This window comes from Oxyura jamaicensis, chromosome 1 (genome assembly GCF_011077185.1).
Source record: "Oxyura jamaicensis isolate SHBP4307 breed ruddy duck chromosome 1, BPBGC_Ojam_1.0, whole genome shotgun sequence".
In the NCBI taxonomy this organism is placed as follows: Eukaryota; Metazoa; Chordata; class Aves; order Anseriformes; family Anatidae; genus Oxyura; species Oxyura jamaicensis.
The window spans coordinates 43,098,196-43,115,693 of NC_048893.1; the positions used below are offsets into that span (position 1 = coordinate 43,098,196).

The 17,498-nt window shown below is 43.9% G+C and overlaps 1 protein-coding gene across 5 annotated transcripts in view; it reads left to right on the forward strand.

Annotated features, from left to right (window-relative positions):
* GRIN2B (glutamate ionotropic receptor NMDA type subunit 2B) overlaps window positions 1–17,498 on the forward strand; it is a 216,909-nt gene that overhangs the window by 81,697 nt on the left and 117,714 nt on the right. For all 5 annotated transcript variants that reach the window (XM_035335522.1, XM_035335550.1, XM_035335531.1 and 2 more), the window contains one exon: window positions 2,682–3,280. In XM_035335522.1, coding sequence (XP_035191413.1) covers window positions 2,682–3,280 — 599 coding nt within the window. The remainder of the gene's footprint in view (window positions 1–2,681; window positions 3,281–17,498) is intronic.

Sequence of the window (17,498 nt, forward strand, 5' to 3'; positions counted from 1 at the left end):
TTGCTCAAGAGCAATTATTACATGCACAGCCAAGTGGTCCGTGCTCTTTGATTTAAGGACAGATGCATGTTTCTTGATGGAGAGGAATTGTTTAGCTGGATTGTTGTAAAGCTATCTATTTGGTGTATTGATTTTTGATGTTCTGATATGCTCTGGTTAGTAAGGAGTGCTGAGTTTTCTGCCTGAGCCTTTGGGACTGAATTTCTTTCAACTGTGCTGTGCACTTATGTGGAATGAACTGCCAGCACGTGCTTTAGCTGGAGCATCTGACTGCATTTTGAATCACAGTGAGGGCAGAACCTCCTGCACTTCCCTATCACGTCTAATAACTACTGCACGTGCATGTGTCTCCATAGCCTTGACATGCTAGTGGATTTACTGTCTCACGTCCCCTCTTCATCACGGAGGAAAGCACCCAATATTTTCTTCAGACAGGACTTCAAGATCCTGCATGTCCAATCTTCCCATAATTCAATAGCCAGGTCCTTCAACTCTTTGACTTTGCAAGAAACTGGAAATGTGCATTCAGTGCAGAGACTCTTACGCATAAGAATTGAAAAGTTTTTTGTTGAATTTAATATAAAAATAAATGCTAGTTACCACTGTGGGTGTCTTGCTTTCTTATGTTATGGTAAAGCTGAGTCTTCACACTGTAGCATTCAGTTTGCTACAGGTGGCTTTCAAAGGCGGAGTGCAATGAAGGGCATTGGAGATGCTTGTTCAGGCTGTTTTCAATATCAGGCAGGTGCTGTGACAGCTGTTTAATCTTTCATCTGGCTTTCCTGATTTTCTCCACGAGCTTCAAAGATAAAGCATATCTCTTTATTGAAAGAGTATTTTTTTTCCTGAGCGCAATTGTAGGAGAAGGGGTGAATTCCAATGATTAGAAAATAAGAGCTCTTTTCCACAGATTGTGAGGCTCAGTTGCTGTTCCTTTTTTTTTTTTTTTTGGTCTTGTCTCATCTCCAATTTGCTTTTTTTTTTTTTTTTTATACTTTTTTTCTTTTTGTGTACATTTATTTTTCCAGTGAGCAAAGAGCAGCCCAAGAGTACTTTCACAAGTGGGTGGTGAGCTGTGTGGAGGAAGTGAATAGAGTTTAATCACCAAACCTCATAGGAAAGGCACTGGGATCTGGGAGCAAGGACTCTTTGGTATAGGTTGCGACCCACAGGGAGTTCAGGAAAGAGAAACGGCTGAAGGCTGGTTACAAGATTAGAGATTTTTTTCCTGAAGTTGCTGACCAATAGCATGTTTTGCCAATAATGACAATAGGTAATAAAAAACATGAATACAGAAGGGATGGGTGGATGTCTGATTAACTGTCACCCTTGCTGAAAACCATCTCTACCTGCTAAACTGCTGGAGAGTGAATTTGTTAGAGAGCTGTTTTAAATGTGAATGTCTTGAGGTAACGTTTTGGGGCATTTTCACAATGAGTTCCCCCAGATCTAAAACTCCTGACTGCCTTGTTCTGGATCTCTGGTCCAACTCTTCTGGCTGACTGAGAGAAGGCAGAGCTGCTTTCTTATTCATAAAAGTAGTGATTGGATTTTGTTATCTTAATGTGAATCTCAGTGGAAAGATAACATTAATTCTGACATTTTTTTGTTTGCTTTTTCTTTTTTTTTTCTTCGTGATCAAATCCTATTCTACAGAAGCCAGTGGGAGTTTGCAGTTGACTTTAAAAGGCGGAGATCAGTTCATAGGATAACATATTGGGAAGTGCCTTTTCCAATCCTTCCCACCAGGAACCGTGCAAAAGTGGGATTTGGATTTTACCAAATCTGTTAAAAATTGAAAGCCTGGTATCTTGTGAAATCTCAGGACAAAGTAAGCTTGCATTATGCCATTGAAGAGTTGAGATCTGTATATAACCCTTTTGTAGTCTTGGGAGTTATAAAAAAGTGCATGTTCTGATTCTTGCAAAGATGAACATGGCATGGTAGAAGGATATGAAGGCAATAGCAAGAGAAATATTAAGCTAACATTTCTCTAAAGCATGGTATAAACAAAACCCTTGATGGTTTAGAATTCTATTTCAATTTTAGTAGGTTTTACATTGTTCTAAGACTGGGTTTTCACAGTCATTGTACCTTGTGTTACTGCTTGCTCTGAGAGGAACTTGCAGTAGAGGTTCTCAGAGCTATTTCTGTCCAAATGTTCTGCCTACTCTAGGTATATTTCAGTCTGGATATTCAGACTAGAGTGACTGTCTGAAACAATCAAAATCAGAGCTGTTTATCCTATATGTGTGGTTATGTATTCGTAATTAATATGTACCCTGTTTATCCTGTGTATGTGGTTGTGATAATCCTGGGATTAAAGCTGTTAATTTCTGCAAACATGGAATACTTTGCATATATTCTCTTTCTGGCCTTACTTGTGCACCACTTGTTCCCTGTCTGTTAGAATCATGCCTAACATTTGAAACCTTTAAGTAATTTCAGCAACCTGCCTTTAAAAATAAATTAAGGACAGCTGGTCATAAAAAGGCTTTTACTTCCTTTCCACTTGCTTCACTTTGTTAAAAATCCTTAAACTCTGGCCAAGACATGAAGTGCAAGATTCTGACTGCATGCCTCCCTCTACATGCTCAATGGGTTGACTAGCAATGTTGTGTATTTCCTTTGACCTATTCTTGTTTTCTCTTTCTCTTCTTCTCTTTGACTTTCTATTGTAGGATGAGTCATCCATGTTCTTCCAGTTTGGCCCATCAATAGAACAGCAAGCCTCTGTCATGCTCAACATCATGGAAGAATATGACTGGTACATCTTCTCCATTGTCACTACTTACTTCCCTGGTTACCAGGACTTTGTGAACAAGATCCGCAGTACCATTGAACACAGCTTTGTGGGTTGGGAACTGGAGGAGGTCCTCCTCTTGGACATGTCCCTGGATGATGGGGACTCAAAGATCCAGAACCAGCTCAAGAAGCTCCAAAGCCCTGTTATCCTGCTCTACTGTACCAAGGAAGAGGCCACCTACATTTTTGAGGTGGCCAACTCTGTGGGTCTGACAGGCTATGGTTACACGTGGATCGTGCCCAGCCTGGTGGCAGGGGATACAGACACAGTGCCATCCGAGTTCCCCACTGGGCTCATCTCTGTCTCATATGATGAATGGGACTACGGTCTTCCTGCCAGAGTGAGGGATGGAATAGCCATAATCACCACGGCTGCTTCTGATATGCTGTCTGAACACAGCTTCATCCCTGAGCCCAAGAGCAGCTGTTACAACACCCAGGAGAAAAGGATTTACCAGTCAAACATGCTCAACAGGTAAGGGAGAGGGCTGGGCTAGCCTGAAAAAAGAGGGGTCACAAAGGACCTCTGACCACTAGAATAATTTTGCTAGGACATGTGGTGTGCTGGGGCAGTGGGTTGTGTTGGCTAGAACCTGGACAAGGGGAGCTATGCTAATGGTGGGGCTTGCTTTGCTCTAAGTCCTGAATGCCAGTACTGTTATCCTGTTTGAAAGCAGCCATACCACACGAGGAGGAAGCCAACACATGGCAAAGGCACAACGAAGGCATGATGCAAATATTTGTGTGTGCCCCTTGATGCATAACAGGTTTGTTTCCATAACAGTGCTGAACTTCTTGGAGAGTCTTTGCACAAACGGGTTTGTAAGTGTCATTTGTCACAAATGGGTTTGTTCTTGCTGCAGGCAGTGGGGATTTTTGTATTTATATCTAGACGGCCCCAGGTTCTGTTCCAGGCACCAGCAATACATGAACAGGTGTCCTTTAGAGGTGATGGTTGTGTGACCCATCTGGGATATTTTCATGGCACCTGTTGTCTGCGTACTGAGTGTCTTGCTGCCCATTACCCCTGAATCACAGGAGAGAAGGAAGTGCGGAGTGGTCTGGAGAACTAGAGCTGTAAAAAGAGCTAGGGTCAAAAACTCTAGTGTGCACCTGCTTTATCCTTAAAGCTTTTAAAGCCCTCAGGTGCCTTAAGCATCCAGTTTACTCAGGGAATGGACTTGTGCATCCTGCTCATTGGCATCTCGTTGGCCAGTGTCTTCTTGCTGTTTTGTGTCCCATTCTCTATGCATATTACATAGAGAGCCTAAGCACCTCCATCGGGACTGGGAGTTTTTATAGATGGCAAAGGACATTAAAAAAAAAAAAAAGGAAAACCTATTAAAACCTATTTGAATTAATCATCTTTGTCTAATTCAGATTCTAATTTTCTGAAGAAACAGTGCTAAGATGTCTGCTTGAGGCCACAGAGGAAGCATGTGGTGGAACAACTTCTGATTGCTAGATCTTCCTTTTTTGTCCCAGCTAGGATTTTAGTGTGTAGCTAAGCAACCCAGATAATGAGACATGGGAAGAATTGGGGGAGATGATATCTGCAATTAGCCAGATGTCCCCATACCTGCTCAGCTGTCATTGTCCAATGTTTTACATATAAAATCCTTGGGCATATTGGTTCCTTTGCGGTAGGATATGGGGAATCCAGGTAGTAGCTGTTGAGAGTGGTGGCCACAGAGAGCGCAGCATCTTTATTCATTTGTTCCATAAATCATGGAATAGTGTAAATGTGATGGATTGACTTCTGTGCTGTGACCTCTCACTGTAAGCTGTTCTAGGCAAATAGAGGGACTGGTGGACAAAAAAGCAGAATGTGATTTTGCATTGCCTGAAAGTTGGGGATTGAAAGAAGTCTCCTCTTTGACCCATTAGATTGCCCATGACTCTGTCTGCTATTTGTTCTTTGTCTCTGTGATCCATTGATGTATTGCCGTGTCTCATTGTCTTGATTTCCTCTTTCCTACACTGTCTTTTTGTTGTCTGCAAGCCTTAGAATCACCAAAGGTGCCCAACACTTTTACCAGGTTCCTTCCCAGTTAGGATTAGTGGAAAGGGATTTTTTCTGCTGCTCCATTGAGTCATCCCCGGAATGATTAAACAGGGAAAATATATTTAATATATACAAAGTTGTCAGAAGTAGCATAAAGGCAGGCTGCTTTTTACCTTTCCAAATGGATAGGGATTATGGAGGGGAGTTGTATTGTGACTTTTCAGCATCTCTTCAGGAAAAAAAAATAATGTTGTCCCCTGCTGCGTGATGCTGTGTTCTGCAGAGACCTTCTACTAATTAGCCTGTGCGTAATATCACACCCATATAGCTATGCATCTGCGAGGACTCCGCAGATTCTGCATAGCACTTCTTTGCATTGGACAGGAGGCACTGGCTTAGAGACTCTTGAGTCTCTAGATATGACAGCACTGTTGTGCAGTGTAGATATGCCCTGAAGCTTGGGCACCCCACACTAAAGCAGCTCTTGTCACTTTTGAAAGAACTTTATTTCTTCTCACCTTCATGGCCCAAATCATTCTGTTCCTTCTCCCTTGTCTACTTGGGGTATAACATTTACAGCAATGACTGCAGATATTATACCCAACTTAGTTTGGGTACTGACATCAGTCTCTCTGAGAAACAGAGTCAATTAGTCCATGCCAAGCTCCATTCTGCCAGTGCTTAGATTGCTGCAGGCACTTGAACTAGCTCAGAAATCATTACACTGTGTTGCAGTCGCTTCTGTGATCACCGTGCAAATACTCGCTTTGCCTCGCACAGCGCTGACCTGTGCTCTGCTAGTCTGGGGGTTCTGCCTCCTGCAAATGTTTCCACCCTATCGGTACTTCTGAGTGAGGTGGTTAAACAGTGTGACCTCTAGTGGGTTGTGTGCTTGGTCTTCTTTTTAAATGAAATTACTTTCAGGCGCCTTTTGGCATATAAAAGCTAGTGGTGTCCAAGATTAGCTTTTGCTTTTACAAATCCCAAGTTTCAATAGAGATGTGATAGCTTCAAGCTTAGCCTCACAGATTGAATCTGGGCAGGAAGAAAGGCAGAGAAGAGGGAGAAGGAAGTGGGAAGAAGCAAGCTTGAAGGTATGAGTTCACCTCACTACCTGAACCAAGGTCCACAGAAATTAATGGTTATAATCTGTGTCCATACCTTCAAGTCATGTTGAACCACTGGAATTTACTATAAGATAAGCTTTAAACCTCTCCTGATATACTTTGGACCGGAATGAAGGTTCTGGAAAACTAATTATAGTCCTGCCCCGGACCTGGCAATACTATATTCAGCCATCTGCAACTTACAGTTCCCCCTCCACATGCCTACACAGAATAGAGAAATGTATGTACGTGGGCTTGATGTCTGGGGAGACTGCAAAGTGTGTGTGACCTCAGATAATACATCACCATGTAGCTGGTGTTTCAGAAACTCTTGAAGCTAATCCAAAGAGGTCTAATTTGCTTCAAATCCATAGCTGGGAGGCAGTACAATAAAAGAATTTTCCCAGTTTGTTCTTTGGAGAGTGACACATACAACTAAAAAAATGTGTAATTTAGTTCAGCTGGGCACATTATACACTAACACTGTGAATTAGTCATTTCCCAAGATCTGCCTTTGAACCCTGATCATTTCTTACATTTTTTTTTTCTTTTTTTTTTTTTTTTTCCTTCCTCAACATGCAATGGTTCTGGATGCAACTAAAATCAAATGGTCCTGTTCTATGGGTGTATAATGGATTGAGGAAGAATTGGACTGAGTGTTGCTGAAATTCAGAAAGAAAACTAAGTTTCTCTATGTTTTTGCCCCTTCTTTCATTGGCACTTTTGTTTGTTTTTGCAAGTGCTTGGGCTAACAAAGCTTTCCTTGAGGTATGGCTGCAAGCACAAAAAAATAAATAAATTGAGATGGACTGTTACCTAAATGCCATTTCTCACCATTGTAGGTGTTTGGTGTGCATCTTCTCATATTAATAATGGTCTCATAGCAACTGTTTCTTGTCTATCTTGAAGCTGATACTCCTTTGTGTTAGACTGGAACTACAGAAGTGCAATCTTGACCATTGAACATTGTAGATTCTGTCCTAGAAAATAACCTGCTGGCAAGATAGCTCCACTAACTAGCAGGAGTATGATGCATTAAGGAAGGTTCAATTCTACAAGTATTATTATTTTTCTTTTTGAAGGATTCTTGAGGAATTTTTCCTCTGTGAGGGATACATCTCAATTTATGCTAATAATAGGCTTAGGTGATCAGTTGGAGTCTGTCCACATGCTGTTTTCCAGTTCAATTGCACTCTTTAATTCTTTATTTTGTTTTTAATAGGTATCTATTTATTTATCCCCCCATTATCCCAGAAAATGATCTGGTTTGAATATTCCAGTCTACCAAGCTTATAGTTATCTTGATGGCTGGTCTTCCCCTCTCCATTCAGCAAATCACTCTGCTTCTACTCTCTTCTGCCAAGCGAGAAGATTTCAGACGTTGGGAAGGAGTTTCTAACAGGATTTTCCTCTGGAGAGATGCTCAGATTTGGAGTTCTTCTCTCTTGGCCCTTCCAAGTGGAGTTGCTGACCTTCTAGGCATTCTGCAAAACTCATCTATTCTCCCTTCACCATGGCTGCTAAGGAGTGAGTGGGCAGAGGTGGATGTGTTTATAGGCACCCTTCTGCTTATTTCGTTATTTTAATTGATGGGACAGATTTCCTTGAGCTCAGGATGGGTGCTTCTCATTACATTTTAGAAATAGGAAGAAATAACTAAATGACAGAAGTGTTCTTGAGAGAGGTATTCAGGGATGAGTCATGAGAAAAGAATATGATTTCTGGCACATATCATTTGAGAAATAGAAGATCAGCCGTTTTGTATGGATATTCAGTCGTTGGACTACATAAGCTATGTTTTTATTATAGCCTTCAGTGAGACCTGGGTTCTTCCTACTGGTTGTCATGGCTGCTTGTGAATGCTGGGCCATAAGTACTAGTTTGTTGTTGTAGGGTTACTAATGAGTTCTCCACTGATTGGCTTTAATAGTCTCTCATTTAACACCAGGCTGCACACACCAGATTTCATTTTAATAAAAAGTGCAGTGAAGCATTTGCTTTGGAATGAAAATACAAGTGTGGAATTATACTGCCTTTGCAAAGAAATAAATGAAGGGGGGAACAAAGGTAAGTTCAATTCTGCACCTCAGATTCCTCAAATATGAAAACAGCTGGTAAGCTAGCTTGGTGCATTGTTTAGACATGATACTTCCACTTTGGGTGAAATACTTTCATCTGGAGCTTTCCATGTCAACCAGTTAAGAAATGAAAAAGAACCCTTGAGAAACAGTTGGAAAGCATTTTTCCTGAGACATCAAGGGCAAGCTCTGTTTTCATAGGACTATGTTCCCCAAGTGGAAATTAGGAGTCGCTGGGGCTTGGAACAGCTGAATAGTGAGTCAGTGAGTACTAAAAGTACTTGCAATAGGATTGTACAGTCGGATTGTTGCCCTTTTTTCTCCGGCCACAGTAGGTATTGCCTGTCACCTCAGACGCAAGGATTATCATATGTCATTTGCAGATACTGCCATGGAGCTTGTCTCACAGCCAAGTGAGCCAGGTACCTCCACACAGCTCAGCAAGGCAGCTGAGAGCAGGAACGGAGAAAGCAGAATTTGTGCCAATGCCCCTTCTCCATTTGTATGACTAATGAGTGAACCTTGTGCTATACCCAAGAACACTGGCCAGCCCTGAGGTCTCACTGGCTTCGGTGGGACTTGCTTACCCGGTGTCTGGGAAGCCCTGCTCCAGCCCTTAAACCCAGTGCCGCTCCAGTGGTGGGAGGCACAGTGCTGAGACTCGCTTCTTAACTCCTGCGAGGAGGAGAGGGAAGATATAAATGGCATGTTCCCACGGATGCGGAAATTGCCCTTTTCAGAAACTTGGAGGGCGAGGGAGCATATGTAACTTTTGACCTTTCCGAGCCTTTAAGCCGGGGTCTTGTTAGCAGCTCGTTATGTCCCCGCTGGTCCATGTACCCGGCTGCTGACAGGCTGGTGCTAGCTGGCAGCACGTGGCGCGAGCGCTGCTGATGGATTAGAGATCCCTGCTGCTGAAATCTGCTTGTTCTTGTCGCTGCTCCAGCAGCAGCTGGAGGCCGGGGCTGGCCGGTGCCTCCTGCCTCTGTCAGGGTCTCTCTGCCTCCCCACATCCCCTGCTGTACGTCACCTTGGTCTCTGTTGCTTGCATAGAACCGTGGCTCTCTTTCTTTATTTTTTCCTCCCCCACCTTGCATCTCCTGCAGGCTGTCTTGCTTGGGGAGGTCTAACACAAGCCAGCATGGTATGCTGGTAGGAGACTGAAGACCCCTGGCTTCTGAAAGAGAGTATATGATTTGGGGCAAGAGGATAGCAAAATGTCTGTTCCTCAGCAGACGGAGCAGGATGCCTTGGTCCTGAAGAGCCGGGTTTTCTATGAGTGGGAGAGGAGGCACCTGCTCTGTGTGGACAGCTGGATTTTTCATCATCTTTGCAAATAAAATAGGGTGGGAGGATTCAAGTGAAGTGATGGGCTTTCGGCAAGGGTTATCTTTTGATTAGAGGACAGGCCCTTTCATAAAGGCCTCCAAAATCCACCAGCTGGGAATTAATTTCATTATGCGCCATCAGTTTCCAGACGGGAAAATGTCCATGTTCTGCTTCCAGCCCTCTGAGACATCTCCTGCTCCACAGCCAAGTCCAATTAGTGCTAATACTGTGGCAACTTCACTTGCTGGTGACAATATGCTTTCACTTGTGCACTCAAGCTCTCCGTGCTCTTCATAAAAAAGTGAATAAAAATCCTTGCTCTGTGCTGGAGCTGAAGGAAGCTGTGTGAAACCACCAGCCCAGCTCTGGCTGTGGTTTGGCATCAGCCACAGCAGCATCTTCCCCCGATCACGAAGTACAGCCGGGGTTCTGTGGATTTTAAAGTGCCCTAGGGAATATGAACACCTGCTTTAGCAGATCAGGGAAGAGAAGGTGAGAAACAGCCTCCCTCCTTTCGGGGGCTGGCTTGTTGCGGCTGTGGGTATTTCGGAGACCTGCACACCTGCAGATCAGTGGCTAGCCACTTGTGGTTTCATCACTGGATCCTGTAAGGAATGTGTGCTTTTTTTTTTTTTTTTTTTTTTCCCCCTGATAGAAATGCTTTTTTTTACCCTCAGACTTAATGTTCTTACTATCTTTCAAGTCTTTAAAAATAGGAACTGCTGCGTTGCTATGGCTCCCTGTGCAACTCCGGAGCATCTATCTCATCCCTTTGATGCAGGTTGGGCTCAGGATGCGGTGTGACAAGGCACCAGCCCGGCACGCCGCCTAGTGGCTCGGTCCCAGGGGGCTGGGACAGCATTCATCCCTGGCAGAAATCCATGAATAAAAGAAAAAAAATATATCAGATGGCCTTTCTTGGCAGAGAGTCTAGGCTTTAACCGTGGTGTGTGCGGGCTGAGATTTATTGGTGACATTTTGCAGTCTTAAAACAATCTCTGTGGTTTAACTTTAGATAGGATATTCTTCTCCCCTTTCTGCCCTACACTGCTGTGTGATGGTGCCAAACCCCGTTAAGGAGCTGGTGTGCTCCCCTCCAGAGGCACCTGCAGCTCAGGGGTGGGTGAAGTGGCCTTTGCTGCATGCGCTTAGTCTAAGAAATCATTGTACACATTTCAACCTAAGCTCGCAGTTAAGTGCTTTCCTGAATCGAGGCTTAAAGTGCTGTTGACTAGCTGCTGCTGCTGAAATTCCTCTCAGAGTCATTGCTTTAAGGGTGTACTCGAGTTTTGCATCCAAATTTTGGGAAAACATGGATCTGCATATCTGTGGTACAGCTGAATACTTATCTTAAATAGACCAAACTGAGCTGTGGCTTCAAACACCTGTTAAGTGTGCAGAATCCAGACCTCTTGGTAGCTCGCAGCCCTCTGCACTGGCCTATTTGCAAACAGCTACAATTTTAAAAATACATTTTGTTTCATGTAGCAAATTTTATTTTCATCCTCAGTCTGAAGGTGAACGTTTTGGAAAACCTGAGGAAAAAAACCTGTTCATCCAGCTTTGAGTCGTGAAAGTGTGAAATGAATGCATTTGTTCTGCTTTCAAATAATTATCCAGCAGTGGGTTTTTTGTTGGTGTGGACAAATAACTCAAAGCTAGCTGCACTTCAAACTTCAAAAATCAATATGTAGTGTTGGACAAGGAATGCTTGTTTTGTTAAGGCTAGAAAAATAGATTTTGCAACAAAGATAAACATTTGAAGGTGGTGTGTGTTACCTTAGTGTCATTCTTGTGTATTTTACATTCACTGCATACTGTATTTCACAAAATATTTGAATGACAGATAATCTAAAAATGTGGTATTTAAAATGCTCAAATGCAAATGAAACAGGAAAAAAGGACTAGAAATGGCAGAGACCTGCCCGCTTGTCCAGTCCACTACCTGCCCTGTCATTCCTACAACATATTCTCTCCTCATTTAAATAACAGAATGTCCCTACTCAAGTGTGCAAGCACCTTAATATAAAATGAATATTAAAATCTGACCATAGTGCCCTTGAAATGATCAATCAGGCTGAATGCTGCCACCCCTCTTTCTACAAAGAAAACTCTTTTCCACCCCTGTGGAGAGGCTTCTGAGCTTGCTATATCATGCTTAACAGGTCTCCACACCTGTTGTGATCGAGTAAAGATTGTGAGGTGATTAGAGCTCCTCTCTGCAGTAACGCAGCATGGAAAATGCTTGGAACACAGATTTGGGTTGGTCTGCATGAGGATCTGGCGAGATGGCAGGTAATCGGGTGAGAAGTTTACTCACTGATGGTGTAGCTGGTGTGGAGGAGAGCTGCCACGCTGGGCGGAAATGCCACAAGCCTCTGTGGCCTGACAGTGGTTAAAAACAAATGCTGACTCAAGGCTGACTTTTTCTCTGTTTTCTGAAGCAGTATTAAAACGAGATGGAAATGAGTTTTCAGTGTCTTGCCCGGTGTTCTTGCCTGTATTATTAGTGTCACAAATGAAATCATTTTTCAGCAAGATGGCTACCTCCAGAAGCAGTGTCAGCATCTTAACATTTATTTATGACAGGCTGTAGTATCTTTTATCTGCAATTCCAAAGCACTTTACAAACTAGAAAGGGATGGCTTAATTCACTACTAAAATTCAACCATCTCTGGGGTGAAATAGAGCAACGGTTTAACAGCACATAGTACGAAGCAGAGATGAATACTGCACCTCACTGGAGCTGCGAGAGGCGTTTCAGCTGGCAGAACGAAATTGCTGGAGGTGGATTTTAGCCAAGACATTGGGGCTGTTTAATAAGCACAAGAGATTAGTGGCAGTGCCACACATGCTCCTCATGTGCCTGTGTGAAGCAGGCAGCCAGCAGTTCCAGAAGTGGTTTCAGGGAGGAGGTTGGCGGCTTTTCCAGCCCGCAGAGTTCACCAGCAGAGGATATGCGCTTTCAGAGGCCTCCTTCATCACAAGACCATGACAGGTTTTGGACAGATGTACCTAGATTGTACACTGATTATCTGCTTATTGTCCCTGGAAACTCAGCCCTGGGCAAAGGGAGAGGTCCAGCAAGACTTCTGTGTACCTGCCACAGGGTATAGACAATGAGAAACGGAATCAGATGGGGAGCAAAAGGGTCAGATGTAATGAAGCTCTGGGAGGATGCAGCCATGTAGGTAATAGATGCTGTAAATAAAATATGGTCCCCCAAAAGGATGCTTTTTATAGCACTCTTCCCCATTAAAATAATGCGACACTGACAGATTAAGCCCGATGAGTGACATGAAGTACCTCAAATACAGACTGCTGCAAGAAATGCTTTCCACCCTCTTCTTGAAGATGCTGACGCTGCCCTTCTTCATCTAAGTGGTGACGTGTGGCGTGGTGAGAGCTCAGAAGAGCTGGTGCTTAAGCCATGAAGGAATGCTCTCCAGTATCACCAAGGGACTGTGAAGACTTTGAGGTGCAAAGTACAGACGCTTACAGCCTCTGAATAAATCTGAAAATATAGCAACTGCTCTTCAGTATGCCTTCTCTGTATTCTTGTCAAATAGCTGTTCTGGGGGGAGCGTGGGATGGGCTCTCCAGCCCTTGAATTACCCAAATCCAGGAGGTGCAGCAGGGCCAATCTTCCAGGGTTCTGCATTTTCTACTGTCCTCTTCTCAGTTTCCTTTTCCTTGAGACATGTAGTTGAGATGGCTGGAGGGGACTCTACTTGCAGGTCTATTTTGGTTTTAATGTAGCTGTGAGGTGTAGGAGGTCTTGCTAATGTGAGACGACTGGTCAGATGAAACAAGCACCTTGGAGATGGTGCCAAGTCACAGTTTCTCTAGTCGCTGTGGAAGGATGCTAGTTTTGGGAAAGGCTCAAGTTTGAGTGGCTAGAATGAGTTTACTTAAAACAATTTACTGATTTGTATTTATTTCTCCAAGCAATTTTTCATGGAAAGCTCAAGTTTGAATGGATGAAGGCACAAGCTTAGCAATGCTGTGAAATTGATTTGGGATAGCTTATTATTGTTCCATGAAATTGTTTAACAAGAAAGTTTGGCAGAGTGGGGGAAGCAAACGAGAAGACCATAGCACTCCCAACAGTGGGTGGTACTGGTGGTACCACGTAAGCCAGTGTGGAGCTCTGTGGTCCTTCATGCCACAGGAGAGTGGAGAACTGCTTAGATGAGAGGCACCCACCATCTGGTTTGCACAGTTCTGTCCTTTTTTGCCCCCTGCTTCTGGATCCTTGTGAGGCATGGAGGAGGCATCCAGTATCATGGTGCTCAGCTGCAGCAGCTCTGAACTCCTTGTCACGGCCATCAATCAGCAGAGTGGAAGCAGGTCCCTGGAGAAGGGCACTAACAGAAAGCGAATAAGGATTTCAGGGTGACGGTGCAGAAGGAGGAGCACGTGGAGAAACGAAAAGCACCATGGCACTTGGTTTTACAGCACTCGCTGTGAAGGGCAGGTAGGCTACTGCCGCGGTGGGCACACAGACAGTTCCCCATGTGGGAGGGCTGTGGGTGGCACTGACCTTTATTCCTCCATGTGGTTTGTATCCTGCCTTTGCAATTGCCACAACTAGGATCTGCACAGATGTTGTGACCTTGGCTGTGGTGGCCATTCTGCTGAAGCTGGGCCATGAGGACTCTTACACCAGCAAGTTTCTGCAGCCTTCTGATATCGTCTGAGGAGAAGTTAAGGGAAAATAGCCTTATAAATTTGTCATGCTTATGACAGAGGGATTTGCTGGAAGCTTTTTTAAGCCTCAGAAATGAAAGCTGTGTGGTAGTACCAAGGGTCTCATATGGAGATGGTTGAGTGAGACCTACTCCTTGGTTCTTCTCCCTTCACCAGTATAAAAAGCACTGTGTCCCAGAAGAAAGGGGATGTAGGGCTGTTTGCTTTGTTTTGTTTTGTTTTGTTTTGTTTTTTTCCCCTCCTGCACTGTTAGCAGGTATGTGAGTCGTGGGCTTGTTCTGGCCAGTGGGTGCAAGAGCAAATTTAGAATACATTCTTCTGCAGTTCATCTAACCAATAGATGGGTTAGTGGGTAGTCAAGTAGACAAACAGATGGTTAAACAAGTGCTTAGATGTTTGAATGAGCAATTTTGTGACTTATGCAGTGCATCTAACCAAGGATATAAATGGTGGGTAGGCAAGTAGAGGAGCAGATGACTGAGCAAGTGTGTAGATGTTTGAGCTAACCATTTTGTGACTTCCTCCTCTACCCACTGATCCTAATGGGTTTCCCACTTTTTGCCTGAGAGAGTGCTGAGAGGGGCTGGGAGCTGGACTCTTGTGAGCCTGCCAGATCAACAGTAGTCTTTGCTAATTGACATTTTCTGCTTTTTTGGCATAATTTTGGGGCAGGCTTTCAGGAATACATTGCAGAAGAAGAGAACAGAAGGGTTGCAGGGGAGGTAATAACCCATAGGCAAAGACTGCGCTGTTGTATCCATGAATCCATAGCTGCGGTGATTTGCAAACAGCCAGGGATGAGCCCACTGTTCTTGTTATCAGTCCTGTCCCCTTTGTGTGTGTCTGTTACTCCCCTGTGCCTCCCTCACTCCCATCCTCCATCTTTCTCATCCTTCCTTCAATAGGTGATTCTCTTCTACAGAAATATTAAATATTGTTTTAAAACAGAAGAACCACCCCATTTTCCCCACCCCCTTTCTTTCCTCTCTTTCATCTCTTCTTCCCGTGGAAGTGTTTGAAGTAGCATGAGTTCCTGAGAAAGGCATTTTTTTCATCCCTTTGTGTGTTGGCTCTGTGTCCCTTCTTCATTATATCTTCCCTTTGTTATTTTGTTCTGCCTGCCTTGCCTCTGTGTTTCTCCCCATCTCTCAGCCCTTCTTCAAGGCTCTTTCTTCATTAATATGTTAATTTCTAGCCCAGGAATGCTTCTTGCAGCTCACAGTTCACCAGGGAGAGCCAGGAGAGAGGCAGGAAGGGAAAGAAGGAATAAGGAGAGAAAAGGGGTAGAACAGTTTACAGCAGGGCTGGACAAGGGATGTAAGCAAAAGAGGAATCTGCGCTGACTGGTGTCATGATGCCAGGGAGAAGAGGATTATTCGTGTGTCTGTTTTGGGCTGGTTTGGTCTTTTAATATTTTGATTTTTGCAGCTTCTGAAACATATTCTTTATAGGAAAAAAGTTCAAAATTAAAAACTCCTAACCTCATATTTTTGAAGTAGTCCCTTCTTTCTTTTTTTCCTTTTTTTTTTTTTGGGGGGGGGGGGGGGGCGCCCCGGCGCCGCCGGGGCCGCAATTTCCAAATTGTCTTTCCCTCTGCATAGAGTCTTTGAAACATCAGCCCCTACTCCCACCCTAATGTGTTCAGGCTTGGCAAAGCTGCCTGATTGCAGCCAAGAAATATATTGCCAGGCAATTTTCAATACTTGCTAAGAAATAGGTGTAAGAGGGGTATCTGTATTACCCTGGATGACAGCAGGACATTAACTTTGTGGTAAAGGAGAAGGAGCCACAAGAGCAGGTGGAGAAGAGAGGCAGGGTGGTTGTGACTGTGAGCTTAGCAGACCTGTTGGGGAGCCTTGAGGATCCCCAAAGGCTTTTTAAAGCTTTTCCCTTGACTCTTCTTTTCTTCCCGAATAACATCAGCAGATGCAAATGATGTCAGCAGAGAAGGTCAGAAACAGCATTTGGTCTTCTCCAGTCTCCCATTCTGATATGTTTGGATGTGGCTAAAAACAGAAGTAATATCTCCAGAGTTTTTTGATCTGAAAAGCAAATGGTGCCTTTGTTTCGTTCGATGCAAGCGTATTGCATGCACTGTCTTTACATGGGCACATTTTGTAGGATAAACCAAACCACGGCAGTTCTCTGAATGGGACTTTACCCCATCAGGAGTGCCCAGAGTTTTTGTCCTCTTCAGGTGAGGAGTAGGGCCTGGTTTAGCTTCTGTTCAGGTAAAGAGATGTGGAAAAGGACAAGTCCATTGCAGCTGGATAGCAGTGACAGTGATGGGCATCTGGGGCTGGAAAGAGCCTGAGAACTGCAGTTGCAGGCAGTTGTGGTGAACCCAAGGATTTTCTTTCTGCCTCCCACCAGTACAGCTACTGGGTATAAGGTCACAAAGGAGCAGATGGTGGAGGCAGGAGCCTCCGCTGCATTAACCACCTTGGGGAAGGATGCAGAAAGGCAATACACACTATTGCAGTTCTGTCCTGTAATTAGGGAACCTCTAACTATTGTATTTGCTGCTTTATATCTAATGCAGTGAGACCTCTGTCTGCTTGGAGTCCAACAATCATGATTGCCCAAGCAAATAATTAACAATGCAGCAGTGAAGGCGCAGGAGAGCTAAGCTGGTGGGGTGGGTGGCGGGAGGTGAGAAATCAGGGCTGAGGAAGGACATGTAGTAAAAGAGGGAGACAGAAAAGACAGGCTCTAATACAGTGCTGCAAAACCGGTATGAGCTGGAAGCAAAATAACCAGGGAGGAAAACTCAGGGGGACTGCGGCAATGTTCTGTGAAGTCCAAGGCCCCCGAGCCAAGAGCCTTTCATATATTACGCACACACAACTGTGTCAGACGAATATTATTTAGGTTGCGAAGGCAAGCACTTCAAACAGAAGAAGATGCCAGAATTAAGGTTGCAATCTTAATTTGGCACTTATGTGTCTACGCATTACAGAGCAATGGTTTCAAGACTGCATACTGTCTTTCAACACAGGACCCCTGCATGCTTTTGTATGCAGGATAGGTGACATTTCCCAACTGAGCAGTGATTCAGTATTTTGTTTTCTTCTCCGTGTTTAATGTGCAGCCTTAAGCTTTGTATTGTGCTGCTTTCACAGGCTGCTGCAAAGAGAGAATTCTTCGTCTCAAGGTGTTATCTGCGGCACACCTTAGGGTGGTATCTCAGTACATCGTCAAGTTCGTGGATTTTCACCCTACTCTTGTGAGATGAGAGGACAAAAGCTGCTTTATGTAAATCCATTGTATAGGCGGAGAACTGACGTGCAGCAAGATTAAGGTCAAAAATGTCTATTAATTTTTTATGGCCCATCTGAGACACCTAGAATTTTGTTATTCAAAATACCGATCATTACAGAATGCTTTCTGAGTTCAAAGCAAATTTCTCTTTGACTTCAACTCAGCAGTTCCTTGAATTGAGTCCCCACCCCTAAATATTAAATA